The sequence below is a fragment of the Larimichthys crocea genome, chromosome VII, assembly GCF_000972845.2.
Source record: "Larimichthys crocea isolate SSNF chromosome VII, L_crocea_2.0, whole genome shotgun sequence".
Classification (NCBI taxonomy): domain Eukaryota; kingdom Metazoa; phylum Chordata; class Actinopteri; family Sciaenidae; genus Larimichthys; species Larimichthys crocea.
Genome location: NC_040017.1, coordinates 19,768,083 through 19,786,022, shown reverse-complemented (window position 1 = coordinate 19,786,022; position 17,940 = coordinate 19,768,083). Strand labels below are relative to the sequence as shown.

Genomic DNA, 17,940 nt, shown 5'->3' with positions numbered 1-17,940 from the left:
AGACAGAATGTCCTAGGAAAAAACAACAACAAAAAAAACAACAACAATATTAGGGCAAGTTAAATTTAGGTTAAAGTTTTGATGACTTTGCTACAGTCATTTGCTACAGGTGCTACAACAATGTTTGTACATTGAGGTGGATTTTAGACACACTAGTGTGGGTTTTTTTACTATTAATAAAACATATTCAAATCATCATGTCTGTGATGTTTTCATGGCTTAGGTAAAACAGGTCATTATATATTGTGATATAGATGTTTTTTCTCCAAAAATGAGTGATGTAGAACATAAAAAAACACTCTCATGCTGTCTAAATCATAAATTAAGGATTAATAATGAATGTGTTAATGTCAGCTAGGTTTTTATATATTCTTAATAAATGTATAGTTAACAATTTGGTATAGACACTTTTTATGATAATTTTCCTGGACCGGGTCAAAACTGACCCAGACCAGGGGATGCAAAGAGAGAAGAGAGAAGGCAAAGGAATCCAAAAGTCATAAAATGGACTTGAGATCTAAGACATCAGGATAAACACTGAGAAACACTAGAAAATGGCATAAATGTTTGACAGACAAAGATGAAATGCCACTGACACAAAACAACTCATAGACGAGGGGAAAAGGCACACAGGTAACAGTATAGTATATTAAAAACTGTCAGGAAACACACACATGCAGGAATTAAAATGACATAAACAAGGGGTCATTTAAAAAATAAAACACTAAACGAGAACCAAAGAAAACATAATTTCAGGAGCAGAGCAAGTTGTATCACAATGAATTAACAATTAGTATTATTACAATATTACAACATTATATTGTAAAATATAATATTCAATACTGACAAACGATTAAACAAATTGAACAGAATAATACAGTAAATCATATGTTGGTAAAACAATGTTACATTATCGAACGACTGACATGCTACACCAGAAAACAGGGTGTTTCCTTTCATGATGTCATAACTACTTTATCTGGGCGGTCTCCTCAGCTTTATGTTTGCTTACCATACAGGACAGCTGTTCTTATATATTCAGCCATTGCTAGAGCTCTTCTTCAAACCTGTGCCAGTCATGACAATGCTGGCTGCCAAGCTTCTTATGTTTCTTTTTCTCTTTCAGGGCAAATCTTGTTCAGATGTGGCTCTGGATAATTGTGTTTTCTTAGGGGAAGAGGAGAAAAACAGTCTGTATGAGGATGGAGATGTAGTTATAGGGGGCTTATTCCCACTACACTACAGCCCTGTGTCTTCTCTTCCAACATACAAAACAAAACCAACACCTAATATGTATAAGTAGTAAGTCCCTATATTAGTATATTTCATAATAATTGGCTTGTGTGTTACACAGGGAATTTTATGTTATTGTTTTAGGGTATTTTGTTGCAAAGTTATTGTGTTTATTAATTGTATATATCATATTTGTGCTGTATAATGAACTTTTCACTTCTGCACAGTTTCAATTCTCGTGCCTTGCGTTGGATGCAGACCATGACTTTTGCAATCAAAGAGATCAACAAGCGCAGTGACCTCCTGCCACAGCTGAAGCTGGGTTTCCACATTCGTGACAGCTGTGATGACATACCTGTGTCTCTGAGAGCATCTTTTCTGTTGGTGAACGGCCAGCCAGAGAGTGTGCACAGAGACAAAGGTCCAGAAAGCAATTTAGGCTGTGCTGCTGTACAAAGGACTGTGTCTCCAGTAATCATAGGAGGTGCTGCCTCTGGAGTGTCCATGGCTCTGATGAGAAGCCTGGGTTCCTTCCATATCCCCCTGGTAAGAATGCCTGACTGTCTGTGTACTTTTTTGTGATGATGATAACATTATTTATTATTATTATCATTGTTATTATTATTATTGTTAAATGTTAAATCAGTTTACAGTTTCTTCACTGGCTACTTGCAAATTGTTGCTGTGTTTCTTCAAAATGTCAAAAGTTGACTGATAATTAATTTTTTTACAACTTGTAACATAAACTTAACATATAACATATAAAACATAACATTTCTTTTCATTAATTTAGCAAAAAGCACATTTTAGTCTCCAGACTCCCTTTTTATTCCAAATGCAGGGAAACAATGAATGCTTGTAAAGATGGTCGTATTGTCTGGTGAAATCTGATGCTTGTTCAACAGCCTTTTCAGTAAGTGAAATTGTGCAGAAGATTAACTATTGTTTGCTATAATACCAGGTGAGCTATTTCGCATCCTGCAGCTGTCTGAGTAATCAAAGGGAATTCCCCACATTCATGCGCACCATGCCAAGTGACGCTTTCCAGGTCAGGGCCCTGGCCCGGCTGGTTAGCTATTTTGGCTGGACCTGGGTGGGAGTCATTGGTCTGGAATCTGATTATGCTCGCTTTGCCATCCAGCTCTTCCTGCAGGAGTCAGTTCAGTACGGTGTGTGTGCTGCCTACACTCACTTCTACCCCGTAGTCCTGAGTCAGCAGGCTCTAGATGAGCTTCTGGATATTATACAGGTAGCCTATCTATGTGTAATTTTAACAACATGCTGTTGGTAAAAAATAAAAATAATAAAAAATGTTAGTCTATGTTTCTACCATGAGTTTAAGTTCAAAGAAATAGAAATGTTATAGTGAGCAGTTTGCTCCTTTGATGATCAGTCATAACGGTTTTTGTATTGTATATCATGTCATCAATGAAAGTTCAGCTCACAAATTGTTGCAACCTGCCAAAATATGTGCTGGAGTTAGTGAAGTATTTTGAATTATCTTATCTATTGGTACTTGATCATGTAATTTTGTATGAAAGAAAAAATGTAAATCTTACTAACTTTACCTGTATCCATATTTTCACTGTTTAGATGGCATCTTCAAAGGTTATCATAAACTTTTGTAGTGAGTCAGAGATGAAGGGTATTCTGAGGGAGATCCGACGTCGGAACATAACCGGTCTTCAGTGGATCGCCAGTGAGGCTTGGGCGACTGCCAAATCACTTTGGGCAAAGTTTGGAGATCTCCTGACAGGAACACTGGGATTTGCCATCCGGAGAGCTGATGTGATTCCTGGGCTGAAACATCACCTGAGTAGTCTCAAAACATCCGATATTCATGAATCAGCTTTCTTAGCAGAATTTTGGGAAGAGATGTTCAACTGTCGACTGAACGGATCAGTGAACAGCCACTCTCATGATGGTGATAACTACCTTGACAGATTACCATGTAAAGGGACGGAGGATTTAAATGACGTTTACTCTCCTTATTCTGATGTGACACAGCTAAGAGTGTCTTATAATGTTTACAAGGCTGTGTATCTGGTGGCCCATGCCTTGCAAGATATGAGTAACTGCATAGTCGGACAGGGGCCTTTCCCCAATAGCACCTGTGCAGACCCAAAAAATTTTAAACCATGGCAGGTGAGACTTATTAAATATTGATTATAAGAAAAAAACTAAAATATAAGAAACTATTTGAAAAGAAACACAAATCATTTGTGTTTAAATATCCCGTTTTTATTCCTTCCTCAGCTTATCCACTACATGAAACGTGCTAATTTTTCTGCACTTGGGGAGAGAGTCAGTTTTGATGAAAACGGTGACCCCATTGCTTATTATGATCTCTTGAACTGGCAAAGGAAGCCTGATGGCTCACTAGATTTGGTAAAAGTAGGTTTCTATGATGCCTCCTTACCTTCTGGACGCAGCCTGATCATAAACGACTCAGTGATTCAGTGGCCTGTTGGGAAGCAGGTGTGTTTTCTGCACTTCTCCTCTTACAGTGTTGTATTTATTTAGAGTACAATGTATAGTTGTATCATATCAATGTTTATAATTATTATTATTATTATTTTCTACAATATAGATTAACACTAAAGACATCACAAAATCATTAAGTAACGTGAAATTATGTGGTGAACAAAAGAAATGTAAACAAAACTAATTATATTACATGGTAGTTTTAAAGTAGCCAGCTTTGCTGTGTTGAAAGCTTTGCACACAGCTTTTATAAATCAAGCTAAATTTGGTTTGGATACTTTCACCTTTTCATCTGTATCTATAATAGAGTCTATAGAGAGGAGAGACAGAAAACATAGAAAATATGGTGAAATTGAGTGAAATCAGTGTCTTTCTGAGTGGCTGAACTTTGCCTCTCAGGGTTCCCGGTCTGTATGCAGCGACAGTTGTCCTCCAGGTTTCCGCATTGCCAGGAGAAAGGGGGAACCCATCTGCTGTTTCGACTGTGTCACCTGTGCTGAGGGAGAAGTTAGCAATATGACTGGTGTGTTATGTTCTATCTTTTATCACCCTTTCTCTCTCTCTCTCTCTCTCTCTCTCTCTCTCTCTCTCTCTCCACATATATATATATAATATATTATATATATATATATATATATATATTATATATTATATATATATATATATATATATATATAATAATATGCCTGCTCATATCTAAATATGGCTTCTGTCTTCTCTCCCCATCTCCAGATTCTTTAGAGTGTTTGCGCTGCTCAAAGGAAACATGGCCCAATAAAGCCAGGGACCTCTGCATCCCAAAGACTATTGAGTTCCTGTCTTATCATGAGTTGATGGGCATTGTGCTTTGCGTTGTCTCTGTCCTTGGAGCATGTATTTCTCTCTCTATCCTCATCATATTCTTTACATACAAAGACACACCACTGGTTCGGGCCAACAACATGGAACTGAGCTTCCTTCTCTTGGTGTTTCTTGCTATCTGTTTCCTTGTTGGCCTGTTGTTCATTGGTGAGCCTTCAGACTGGCTTTGTCGTATCAGGTACCCAGCATTTGGGATCAGTTTTGCCCTGTGCATTTCATGCCTACTGGCCAAGACAGCAGTGGTCCTGATGGCTTTTAGGTCCACATTGCCAGGAAGTAACATTATGAAGTGGTTTGGACCCAACCAGCAGAGAGCCAGTGCACTTTTAGGAACAACTGTCCAGGTAGAAATAATTTGTCACCTCTATAAACTTTTTTTTGAACTGTGTCAATTGAAAATGAACGTCCTATTTTCCCTCCACTCAGGTAATAATCTGTCTAATCTGGCTGCTCACCAGTCCACCTCATGCCAACAACAATACAGATTACCACAGTGTTACCATCATTGTTGAGTGTGTTACTGGCTCAGAAGTTGGCTTCTGGTGTGTTCTTGGATACATCGGCATCCTGGCCTGCATGTGCTTCCTAATGGCTTTTTTGGCTCGGAAGCTGCCTGATAATTTTAATGAGGCAAAGTTCATCACCTTCAGCATGCTGATATTTTTTGCAGTGTGGATAACATTTATCCCAGTTTATGTGAGCACAGCAGGTAAATACACAGTGGCTGTCCATATTTTTGCTATTTTAGCCTCAGCTTTTGGTCTCCTTTTTTGTATTTTTGCTCCAAAGTGCTACATCATAATTGTGAAGCCAGAAAAAAACAGCAAGAAAAACATGATGCAAAGATGAAAATGACAGTACAAGTGTGCTGATAAAGATTGTACATGCATAAAAATACATTTTATTGAAATATGTTTGTGTTATCATAATAAAAATTTAACGATGGAAATACATGACTGCCATTGCTTGCTACCACATTTTTCTCACTTTAATCTATGAAAGATTTACATCTTCCCTATGGTGCTGGTAGCATCAGTGAGTCCAAGCAGATAGACAAAATTTCCGCAAATTCAGATCTATGTAGTGTTTTACTATATTTTCAGTTTTCAATCTGTCAGACACTCATCCGAGTATACATAATTCAACAATGGACAGGCAGCTGTGGTAAAAACATATACAACCAGGAAAGCACCTTAGAGTTTTATACAATTTCATCACCCAGTAAATGGAGCTTTGCGATGGATCAGGTTTGTGTCATCTTAAGTCAGAAATCCCACATATCTATAAAAAAAGAATCGTCTCAGAAGAAAAAGTAAAACAAAATAAAATAAAAAAAATAGAATAGAATAGAAAACTATGACAGGATATCAGGTGAGAGCTATCATAAATTATTAAATTTTAAGATTAAATATTGAAATTCTTAATTGGAAATTAAGGAACATATTGGGTTACAGCAACTAATTCAAAATCTTCATTGAGGCCCAAGTCTTGGCCCATGCCCAGGACAATCCCTTTTGTATTTACTTCATGAGTTATCCCTCTGCCCTCCTCCAATGTGGTAGCATATTTTGGGTGGGAATTTCATTCAAGCTGTCCTGATCCTCCTGAGCAGTCCTGTCAATGTCCTCAGACCTAAGGTTTTGGTTCTTAGCCTCTGCCATGCCTGCAGGTGGTCCTCCTGAAGTCCCTGGCTCTTGATCCTTCTCCCTGTGTTCTGGCTCCAAGTTCACCTTGGTTACTTTCTAGATGGGGGTTAATTTAATGAGGGACAGATATGCAGCCAGGGCCACAGCTGGAATTTAACCTAGGCCATTGTTGTACACAAGGCCTCCACGGGGAACTTGACCAGGTGAGCTACTAGGGTGACTGAAAACAATAACATTCTTGTTCAATTCAGTTGTCTCTGCAGGCCATACTACTGCAATTTGAAGATTACTTTTATTTTTGTTGTTTTTCCCCCCCTTTTGTATATAACTTAATTTGCTTACCTCAATGCAACATTACAACATTTTATTGTATGAGTATAACTTGTGTAGTAACTGATAAACCAATTAAAAGAAACAAAACAACACCCCAAGAGCTGAATGGGAGTTTTCTTTTTTTCATATGCTACTGCATATTCACCCTATCCCAGCACAAGGTTTTACCTTTCATGATGTCACAACTAAAGCATCTGGGCGGTCCCCTCTGCTTTACTGTATTTGTGCTAACTACAATATAAAAATCATCTGTATAATCCATTCCAAGGGCAACTAATCTCTTGTATTCCGCCAGTAGAATACTTAACATTACTGAGCTGGGGCTTTACATTACTTTCATGCCAGCTATGGCAGTACCAACTACAAAACTTCTTTTGTTCTTTTGTTTTCTATCTCTCTTTTGGGGAAAACCTGTTTTAGCTGCTGTTTTGGATAATTGTGCTTTCTTGGGGGATGAGGAGAAAAACAGTCTGTATGAGGATGGAGATGTAGTTATAGGGGGGTTATTCCCTGTACACTACAGCCCTGTGTCTTCTCTTCCAACGTACAAGTCTAAACCAACACCTATTATGTATAAGTAGTAAGTGACTATATTAATATATTTAATACTAGTTGGCTTGTGTAGTCCACGGAAGATTTCATTTTATTGAACTTGCGTTGATGGTTTTTAATATATGTATATATTTGTAAAGCATGATGAACTCCTTTTGACTTCTGCACAGTTTCAACTCTTATGCCTTGCAATGGATGCAGACCATGACTTTTGCAATCAAAGAGATCAACCAGCGCAGTGACCTCCTGCCACAGCTCAAGCTGGGTTTCCACATCCGTGACGGCTGTTATGACATACCTGTGTCTCTGAGAGAATCCTTCATGTTGCTCAACGGCCAGCCAGAGAGTCTGGACAGAGACAAAGGTCCAGAAAGTAACATTGGTTCTAATTTAGGCTGTGCTGCTGTACACAGGACTGCGTCCCCTGTAATCATAGGAGGTCCTGCCTCTGGAGTGTCCATGGCTCTGATGAGAAGCCTGGGTTCTTTCCATATCCCCTTGGTGAGACTGTCTGACTGTCTAAGTACTTTTGTTGTGATTGTGGTAATAATATGTGCTTTTTGCAATGTTAAAGCAGTCATTTACAGTTTCTTTCTATAAATGAGGTGAGGCGAAGTTACTGTCCTGTGAAACTGCACTTTCTGATAAGTGCTTTATCAGATAGTTAAAATCATTTATTTAGCTTAAAAAGGGGAAATCTTTACATTGTATTAAACAACAACAACATGTAATCCTTAAATTTTTATATAATAGATATATATATATATATATATATATATATAATATAATATAATAGATATAATATATATATATATATATAAAAGACCACGAAATTCACTGTAACATGTTTTTTAGTGGACGGAGAAAACATATGTGTTGTTGTTGAGTGGACTTTGTTAAGCTGTTTTATTTGTAAATGTACCATTATTATACTTACAGTGTAGACATGACAACATGATTCAGGCATTTCTATCAAATTCAAAGGCACATTTTGAAATGTTGATTACCTCATCTTCCATTTTTACAAATGAGTAGTTAAGTCTCCACTCCAAACTCCAAACTGCAGGGAAACACTGAATGCTTGTAAAGATGGTCGTATTGTCTGGTGAAATCTGATGCTTGTTCAACAGCCTTTTCAGTAAGTGAAATTGTGCAGAAGATTAACTATTGTTTTCTATAATACCAGGTGAGCTATTTCGCATCCTGCAGCTGTCTGAGTAATCAAAGGGAATTCCCCACATTCATGCGCACCATGCCAAGTGACGCTTTCCAGGTCAGGGCCCTGGCCCGGCTGGTTAGCTATTTTGGCTGGACCTGGGTGGGAGTCATTGGTCTGGAATCTGATTATGCTCGCTTTGCCATCCAGCTCTTCCTGCAGGAGTCAGTTCAGTACGGTGTGTGTGCTGCCTACACTCACTTCTACCCAATAGTTCTGACTAAGCAGGCTCTAGATGCGCTTCTGGATATTATACAGGTAGCCCTATGTGCTGGTATTATTTTTACACATATACAGGTGGTAAAGAAAATAACATGAACCCTGGCATTAAACTGTTTGTTGCATTTAACTCCAAGGTAATCTGGGAACATTTACTTAATATTCATATTTTATTTATATTTTCCTTGCAAGTTAAAAGTTCTCAATGTGTATTTAATCTTTAATCCTAAAAAAAATATAATTCATTGTTTTGTGTCATTAAATTCAATAATACAATTTAAAATTGTTATATAATCAATAAGGAATTTGCAAGGTTAATATTGCAACACTTAACAAACTATGTCTGCTAAAAAAATATGATAGGATGATTTCGGCATCTCTCTGACACAACTGCATTTTTTCAAACAATGTACATATTGCTTGTCAGTATACTGGACATATTCATTAGTGCAGTATTTTGAAGTATTTAAAAGGTGGTTGGTATTAAATTACATTTTTTTGAATTAACTATATCTAACTATTACTCTTTAGATGTCATCCTCAAAGGTAATCATTAACTTTTGTGGTGAGTCTGAGATGGAGAATATTTTGAGAGAGATCCGACTTCGGAATATAACCGGTCTGCAGTGGATCGCCAGTGAGGCTTGGTCTACTTCAGTATACCTCTGGGAAGAGTTTGGAGATCTCCTGATGGGAACACTGGGATTTGCCATCAGAAGAGCTGATGTGATTCCTGGACTGAAACAACACCTGACTAGTCTCAGACCATCTGAGATTTCTGAATCAGCTTTTTTAGCAGAATTGTGGGAAGAGATGTTCAACTGTCGACTGAACGGGTCAGTGAACAGCCACTCCCATGATGGTGACAACTACCTTGACAGATTACCATGTAAAGGGACGGAGGATTTAAATGACGTTTACTCCCCTTATTCTGATGTGACACAGCTAAGAGTGTCCTATAACGTTTACAAGGCTGTGTATCTGGTGGCCCATGCCTTGCAAGATATGAGTAACTGCATAGTCGGACAGGGGCCTTTCCCCAATAGCACCTGTGCAGACCCAAAAAACTTTAAACCATGGCAGGTGAGGCTGAGAGGTTTAATATTATTTTTCAGAAAAAAATAAAATAAAAAATAAATAAAACCACCAATGGGTGACCACAGTTGTGTGTTTATTTAACCTGTTCTCCTTCCTCCCTCAGCTTATCCACTACATGAAACGTGCTAATTTTTCTACACTTGGGGAGAAAGTCAATTTTGATGAAAACGGTGACCCCATTGCTTATTATGATCTCATGAACTGGCAAAGGAGGCCTGATGGCTCACTAGATTTGGTAAAAGTAGGTTTCTATGATGCCTCCTCACCTTCTGGACGCAGCCTGGTCATAAACGACTCAGTAATTCAGTGGCCTGTTGGGAAGCAGGTGTGTTCTATGCAAACTGGCTTGAGACCATGTTCACCTCTTAGGCTGCTGTATGTACTGTTGATCAACACATCACTTAATTTGTTCTCATTAGTGTGCAAAGTACTTTATTGAAAAACAGTAGAAAATATCACCTTCAAATGTAACCTACTCAAGCTTAAATCAAATAGTTCCTTGTTGATCGCCTGGTGATTAAAAGAATTCACTCTTTGTGGAATATTTACAATTATGCTTCTAGTCTCTTGTTAATGTTAATTATCTATTACAATAATAGTTTGTTCACAGTTGTATCACGGCTTTCAAGATCATGCTAAATTTGATTTGTATACATTCACCTTTTACTCTATATCTAGAATATCTAGCGTCTATAAAGAGGAGAGACAGAAAACATAGAAAATATGGTGAAATTGATTGAAATCAGTGTCTTTCTGAGTAGCTGAACTTTGCCTCTCAGGCTTCCCGGTCTGTATGCAGTGACAGTTGTCCTCCAGGTTTCCGCATTGCCAGGAGAAAGGGGGAACCCATCTGCTGTTTCGACTGTGTCACCTGTGCTGAGGGAGAAGTCAGCAATAAGACTGGTGGGTTATGTTCTATCTTTTATCACCCTTTCTCCCATCTTATCCAAATATAAATTTGTTTGCATTTCCAAATGTGGCTTCTCTGCACTAAAAAGCTCTCTTCTCTCCCCCATCTCCAGATTCTTTAGAGTGTTTGCGCTGCTCAAAGGACACATGGCCCAATAAAGCCAGAGATCTCTGCATCCCAAAGACTGTTGAGTTCCTGTCTTACTATGAGTTAATGGGTATTGTGTTGTGTGTCGTATCTGTCTTCGGAGCGTGTATTTCTCTCTCCATCCTCACCATTTTCTACACTTATAAAAACACACCACTTGTTCGGGCCAACAACATGGAATTGAGCTTCCTTCTCTTGGTGTTTCTTGCTATCTGTTTCCTTGTTGGCCTGTTGTTCATTGGTGAGCCTTCAGACGGACTTTGTCGTATCAGGTACCCAGCATTTGGGATCAGTTTTGCCTTGTGCATTTCATGCCTACTGGCCAAGACAGCAGTGGTCCTGATGGCTTTTAGGTCCACATTGCCAGGAAGTAACATCATGAAGTGGTTTGGACCCCACCATCAAAGAGCCAGTGCATTTTTAGGAACAACTGTCCAGGTAGACACTTCCCATTAGTCAAATTTATAAATATTTTTTAACTGTGCATATTGAAAATTAAAATCTTGTTTTCCCTCCACTCAGGTAATAATCTGTCTAATCTGGCTGCTCACCAGTCCACCTCATGCCAACAACAATACAGATTACCACAGTGCTACCATCATTGTTGAGTGTGTTACTGGCTCAGAAGTTGGCTTCTGGTGTGTTCTTGGATACATCGGCATCCTGGCCTGCATGTGCTTCCTAATGGCTTTTTTGGCTCGGAAGCTGCCTGATAATTTTAATGAGGCAAAGTTCATCACCTTCAGCATGCTGATATTTTTTGCAGTGTGGATAACGTTTATCCCAGTTTATGTGAGCACAGCAGGAAAATACACAGTGGCTGTTCATATTTTTGCTATTTTAGCCTCAGCTTTTGGTCTCCTTTTTTGTATTTTTGCTCCAAAGTGCTACATCATAATTCTGAAGCCAGAAAAAAATAATAAGAAAACTGTGATGCAAAGATGAATATGACAGTACAATTTATGTTTAATGTACATAAAATCTGCAGAAATGGCATAAATAGACAAGTTCATCCATTTTCAAATGGAATTTGCTACTAATTTGTTCTGTTTTTGCTCATATATAAAAAAAGAAAGAAAGAAAAGAAGAGCATAATTGCCAATGTGCTGTTTTGTGCGCCTGATACCATGTTTAAGATTTGGAACTGTGCACACCTTATACTTTTCATCAATACAATAAACCAGACTTTTTTGAAATGCTGTTGCTCCAGTGCTTGCTAAACTTTAAAACACTTGTCTCTCATTATGTGACTATTGACATTATTTTACAACTAATTAAAACTGTAAACATACAATTACATTTTAAAATAGTATTGCATAAAATATTAAATAATGTTGAAGACATTTTATTCATAGTTAGACTTTTTAAAGCTTAAAGTATATTCATTAATTAGTTACACAAAGGTTATGACAACATAAACATAAAATGTGATGAATGCAATTTGCATCTTAAAGAAAAAAAAAACATTGTTGTAACACAGCAGTTCCAATAGATATTTTTATGAATAAATAGAAATGATGATCAGAAAACAGTTTCCAAAGCATTAAAAAATATATTGAAGTCAACAGAGTAAAGTTTTATTTTGGGGAAAAAATATAAAATATAAATATAAAGTCAAGTTACCTTTAAATTGTATTTCGAAATAAAACACTATCAGATCAAGAGACAATCTTAAGATTGTTTTTTATTTCTTTTTTAATTAACCAAATGAAAATGACTAGTATTGAATGAATAGTACTAAATTGTGATTAATTATTTGTATTTGTATGAAATGCATTTGACATACAGGTTAATGGTCCAGTGTCTAAGATTTAGTGATATCTAGTGGTCAAGCTACAGATTGCAGCCAAGTGAATACCCCTCATTCCACAACCTCATTTAAAACATATATGACAAATGTGACATGATATGATGGCTGTGAAACTCGCTATCTGGAGGCCCTATCTGGAACCAGTGTTACAATTGTCCATTCTGTGCCACTGTCGACATGTGGCGTTTGTCCTGAAAAATAAGCAACTCATATCATCCTTATGATTATTGGACTTTCTTGCTGTAATTAAAAACTGTATTTTAATACATACATACATTTTTATAGAACATTTAATAATTAAATATTAAAAAGAATGCAACCTCTGGAATATTAATAGCTGGATTTAGTTACTGTTTCTACAGTTTATTATGTAAAAACTGAGGAAAACAGCACATCAGTAACAGTAGCATCATCTTTAAAAGTAAAAAAAAGAAAAAACATTATTTTTTATTCACAGCTTTCCCATGACATGTTTCTGAGTATTTTCTCCTGGCTTGATCAATATTAATACATTTAGGTGCAAAAATGCAAAGCAATAAGCCAAATGCTGAAGACAAAATGCAAATATTCCACTGCTACAGTGAACTTCCCAGGAAGCTGACATATGCTGGGATGAAGGTGATCCAGACAGCACAGAATATCAGCATGCTAAATGTGATAAATTTGGCTTCATTGAAATTATCAGGCAACTTCCTGTCTAGAAATGCCAGCACCAAACATGTTATTGCAAGGATCCCATGTACCCCAGCACTGCGTAGAAAGCAGCCTCAAAGCCTGTTGTTACATTCTAAAACAATCTTTCTTATTGCTGTATTTGAAAACCATGTCTGGAAAAGGTGGGTTTAACTTAAGCCACAAACATATCAATATCTGAATCAAAGTACAGGAGCAAACTATGATCCTTTGCTGTGCAGGACCAAACTTGCTGCAACTTTTGCTGCCAGGAACTGAGGCTTTGAAAGCTGTAACAACAACAATAGTTTTTCCTAAGACACAGGAAATACAAAATGCAAACGTCACCCAAAAGCTGTGTGACGCAGCATGATGTCCAGACGGTGGGTCTGCCAAGAAAGTAGGGGACAGAGAAACACAAAAAAAGGAAAACAACAGGAAACAGCTCAGCTCAGAGTTGCTGGCCTTTATCACAGGAGTTTCTCTGTAGCGGATAAAAAACACCATTGTGGCAGTGACAGAGACCTCCAAGCAGGGATACAACTGTGAGAGCTATTCCCATTGGCTCTTGATATGTCAGGAATTCAATTATTTTGGGAACACACTCGTCTTTCTTCTCATTGGACCAGTATTCCTTGGACAGGTGTACAGTCTGCAGCACCTTTACATGAAAATGAACAGAGAATCAGTTTGTCTGCTATTTGCAGAAAATAAAATCATACTGAAGTAAAAAAGAGAAAACAAAAAAGCAAAGCAAAAACATTGAGCAGTGAACACATCAATAACATTTTAAACATAAAGATATAAACACTAAATGCTGCTATTATATTTGATCATGTATTATTGCTTAGTATATGGCATACATGCTTTTCATACCGATGAGTTGGCTATAGTTTCCACAGCACATGGGATACAGTCAAAACAGCAGTGGTTTTCCCTTTATTTGAGCTTTCCTAGTTCCTACGGACAAACATTAGAGCACACTGATATCGGAACCTGAAACAGAATGTTTAGACAATGTAACAATAGTGCAGATATATTCAGTTGATCTAAAAAGCAATTAGTCTTAACGCTTACCTTTTTCCCCGTCTCCCCACAATTTTTTCCTCCGGTGCTGGAGCTTATAATCACCATTAGCAGCAGAGGCAAAATGACCCAGCGTGGAATGTTGAACCTGCCATCTATCAGGTGCCAGTTAAATATCATAGGAAGCAGGAGGGTCACCTTTGGCATCAAAAAACACATTATCTGCAAACTGATTTCTAAAATTCACTCTCTGTAAATGGTGCTGCCTGTGAAAAGACCCAATTGTTTATTAGATGTTTCAGACTGGACAAATTGTGTTACTGTGGATTTCATTTTCATGATTTCTCACCTGTTTGGGCCGATTTCTGATATATTCAAACATGACCTTGAAGTTTTTTCTCCTACTGGTTGGCAGAATACCAGCTGATGGAGGGCATGTGCAATGGCATAAATGCTTTATACACATTATAAGAGATCCTGAGCTGTGTGACATTGAAAAACACATGCTGGGAATTCAGTAATGTTTCATTGCCTGTGCATATTTTATTTGTTGTCTCTGTAGCTGTGTATTCCCCAGGTAAATCAGGTTTACAACCCACCATAATCTCCCAGAAATCCCTCACAAAACTTGCACGTGGATCAGTGTAAGGGCTAATGCCCTGTGAGAAATGGTTTTAGATTTGGAATGGCCATCTTTTGCACCACAAAACCCCAGGGTCCACCAAAAGCTTGTACATTCAGGTGTGGAAAGTTTACTAGCTTGTTACCAGGCCTCACTGGCAATCCACTGAATTCCTGTAAGTTCGTTTCCACAACCTCTATCATCAAAGGGTAAAAGTCATTCTCTGAACAAAAGCAAGAATGACTTCACAGTTGACTGCTTGATCATTTCCACAACATCCAGTATTTTATCCATAGTGTATGTTCGTAGAATGTCCCACAAATGAAATGCAAACCCCAAGCTTTTTAACCTCTTTAGTAAAAGGCCAGGATCCCATTACGCCCATAGTCATTGTCTGACTGTATAGCTCCAATCCACTGCCAGCCAAACGTTTGACGAGAGCTGCAAAGCTTTAGCCGGAGAAGTAATCGCTGGGATTGTTTTCGAAAGAATGTAGATATTTAGCTCTGTCACTGAGGCAGGCACAGTTGAAAAGTAACTTACCTATAAAAAGAACACCAAAACAGTATGAAAAAAACAAGCACACTAAAAGCATGACATATCACATATCATATCACCTATGCAATAAAATATAATAATAATAATAATAATAATAATAATAATAATAATTTAATCTCTTACTACTGGCACTTGAAATGGTCCAAGAGTTCCAACCACAGCTAAAGTCTGAGATGATCCTGACTCTGCGATGATGGCAGATATAGCTGGAGGACATGGGGATGTCAGTTCTGTCTCCTCTGGTCTACTAGCCATTGTAAGTGCAGCACGTAATGCACTTGTAGGAGATGAACACGAGTTTAGGATCCTATAACCTAGAGATATGTTTGGCAGGAGAGCAGGATCTTTGTTGATTTCTTCAATTGCAAATATCATCACTTGGGTCCACCGAAAACCTCGCAAGTCAAACCTAAAAAGATTTTGGTGTAGGATTACAAAGCTGCTGCAGTACATGTGCATACGATGACAGGTCTGTTAGACAAGAGTAGAGAAGAATGTATGAAGTCAGATATATTACCTTGCACACTTTACTCCAGGTGGCTCACTCTCGAATGTCTTAGAAGTCTCACTTACATCCTTGTTGAAAACCGGGAAAATCCCCCCAATCATTATGTCTCCCAGCTTGAACAAACTTGGCATGTCAAACCGGCCTAATACCTCACAGCCAGAAACTCTGTACAGGTCAAGAACAAACAGAGATATGATAAGAGTTTTCTGCAGTTCAAGCATGTTTGCTAGGAATTGTTTTCCCTTGAAGAAATGAGCACACAGCTCTAACAACAACTGCATTGATACATGTTGATGTGCTCTCTTCATAAAAGGTTGATTTATTTCCCACAGGGCATAATCTTTGATGAAGTAGTCAAGGGGTGGGTCAGATGCTGCACTTCCCTGTTAGAACAAACTTTTAGCTGTAAACTCTTTACAAACTAACCATTAATAAAAACAGCAATTCTCAAACATTAATTCGTATTATCTTTAAACAATCTCAAAGCTTCCAATATTATTTAATAATCTTTCAGCTCATGAACTTATGGCCAGGAATTTCATTGTGGGATCAGATAAAGATGTTTAACTCACAAACACCACAGGGCTTAAAATGATGAGGGACTTCATTGACGTGTATGGGGTGCTGTTTGTAAAGCTCTGAAAATAACAGCAACATTTTGTCACATTTAGCTAAAAACAATGTTTAAAAAACTGGTTTGAATTTTTGAGTCACTTTTTTGCACATTTAGAACAATATTTGTGAACTTAGAGATATTTTAAATGTAAAATCTACATGCTAAATCTAAATGATAAATCTAAATGTTAAATATAAATATAAATGTTAAATATATATCTAAATGTTAAATATAAATCTAAATCTAAATGTTGAAGCTAAATGTTTCGGGTGAAACTAAATATTTAGCTAAAATGCAAATTCAAATGCCGGTAACCGGAAGTGCCAAAATAAAAGCTTGAGGAGGTCACAGCGTGTTTATAGTGGCAAATAACGAATAAAACCCATCTTATCCGGGGAAATGGACTCTTGGACATGGATTATCATGATAATAACTAACTAACACTTTGACTGATCTGTCATTTTCGCGGTGTAGGATCGTCTACACCCGCACGCCTTCACCCCGGTAAACTGTACTGTCAGACATACCTCTACATACAGATGTAGCAACTTAAAAGTTCCCGTGTTTCCGTGACGGAACCGTGACGGGACCGTGGCTGGTCCATCACAGGTCCGTCACAGGTCCTTGGCTGGTGCGTGACCGAAATGTAATCCCCCGCGATGACGTAGTCAGTGAGGCCCCGACTGGAAACGCCCCTAAGCAGTCTGTTTGAAAACCAGCTGCAATGCCTCATTTGTCCACGGGGAGGAGCAGTGATGTTCCGCTCTCACCGTCGACAGTCTAAAGACACATCTGAACAGATACGCCGGGGTGAGCTGATCAGCGGATCAGTTGATGGAAAAAAAAAAGTTGTGATAAGATAACAGTGAGGCAGCAACAAGAACATGCCAACATAAACGCGTTATTAAAGAAAACTCCGCTCGTAACGTCCGTAACATAGCCTAGATGTTGTTGATTTAAACAGTGACCATAGGCTAAATGGCGTAAAGCGCAAATCGAAAGAATTACGGGTGAATCAAGTATGAAATAAGTCAAGTATTTTTGGTTTTAATAAAGTTTGCAGTATAAGCTTACGAAACCATCAAACATATATTTAGGCATTCCATGAAAGACTTTATTCGCAAGGAGGCTAAGCCAGGCACAAAACAGGAGCTCGTCGAGGACATACAGACGTTTTGGCAAAGGAGAGTCACCGTGGACTTTTGCAACAGACTTCTCTCTGGACTTTAAAAAGCTGTGCCGTGTATTATTATAATGGAGGGAGGCATAGTGGAAAATAAACAGTGGTGTCCATGTAGAATAAAAACATAACATATATACTGCAAACTTTATTAAGACCAAACATACTTCACTTATTTCATACATATTGTAACGGGCTGTGTATACACTGTGGCTGTTGAGTTGTGTTCAGTAAGTTAGGCTGCAGTGT

At 37.9% G+C, this 17,940-nt stretch overlaps 2 protein-coding genes and 1 pseudogene across 2 annotated transcripts; 2 read left to right on the top strand and 1 right to left on the bottom strand.

Moving 5' to 3' along the window:
• Positions 1-1,276: 1,276 nt before the first annotated feature.
• Positions 1,277-5,427, top strand: LOC113746110 (extracellular calcium-sensing receptor-like). Its single transcript, XM_027280607.1, has 8 exons — positions 1,277-1,302; positions 1,461-1,779; positions 2,195-2,482; positions 2,827-3,378; positions 3,490-3,711; positions 4,096-4,240; positions 4,450-4,922; positions 5,005-5,427. Exons 1-8 carry the CDS (start codon positions 1,292-1,294, stop codon positions 5,425-5,427), a joined length of 2,433 nt encoding a protein of 810 aa, XP_027136408.1. The 5' UTR covers positions 1,277-1,291.
• A 1,579-nt stretch (positions 5,428-7,006) lies between these two features.
• Positions 7,007-11,644, top strand: LOC113746109 (extracellular calcium-sensing receptor-like). The gene is made up of 8 exons (XM_027280606.1): positions 7,007-7,134; positions 7,280-7,610; positions 8,296-8,583; positions 9,076-9,627; positions 9,746-9,967; positions 10,422-10,545; positions 10,665-11,137; positions 11,222-11,644. Exons 1-8 carry the CDS (start codon positions 7,127-7,129, stop codon positions 11,642-11,644), a joined length of 2,421 nt encoding a protein of 806 aa, XP_027136407.1. The 5' UTR covers positions 7,007-7,126.
• A 1,316-nt stretch (positions 11,645-12,960) lies between these two features.
• On the bottom strand, positions 12,961-15,996 carry LOC113746069 (extracellular calcium-sensing receptor-like; annotated as a pseudogene).
• Between the last annotated feature and the right edge of the window lie 1,944 nt (positions 15,997-17,940).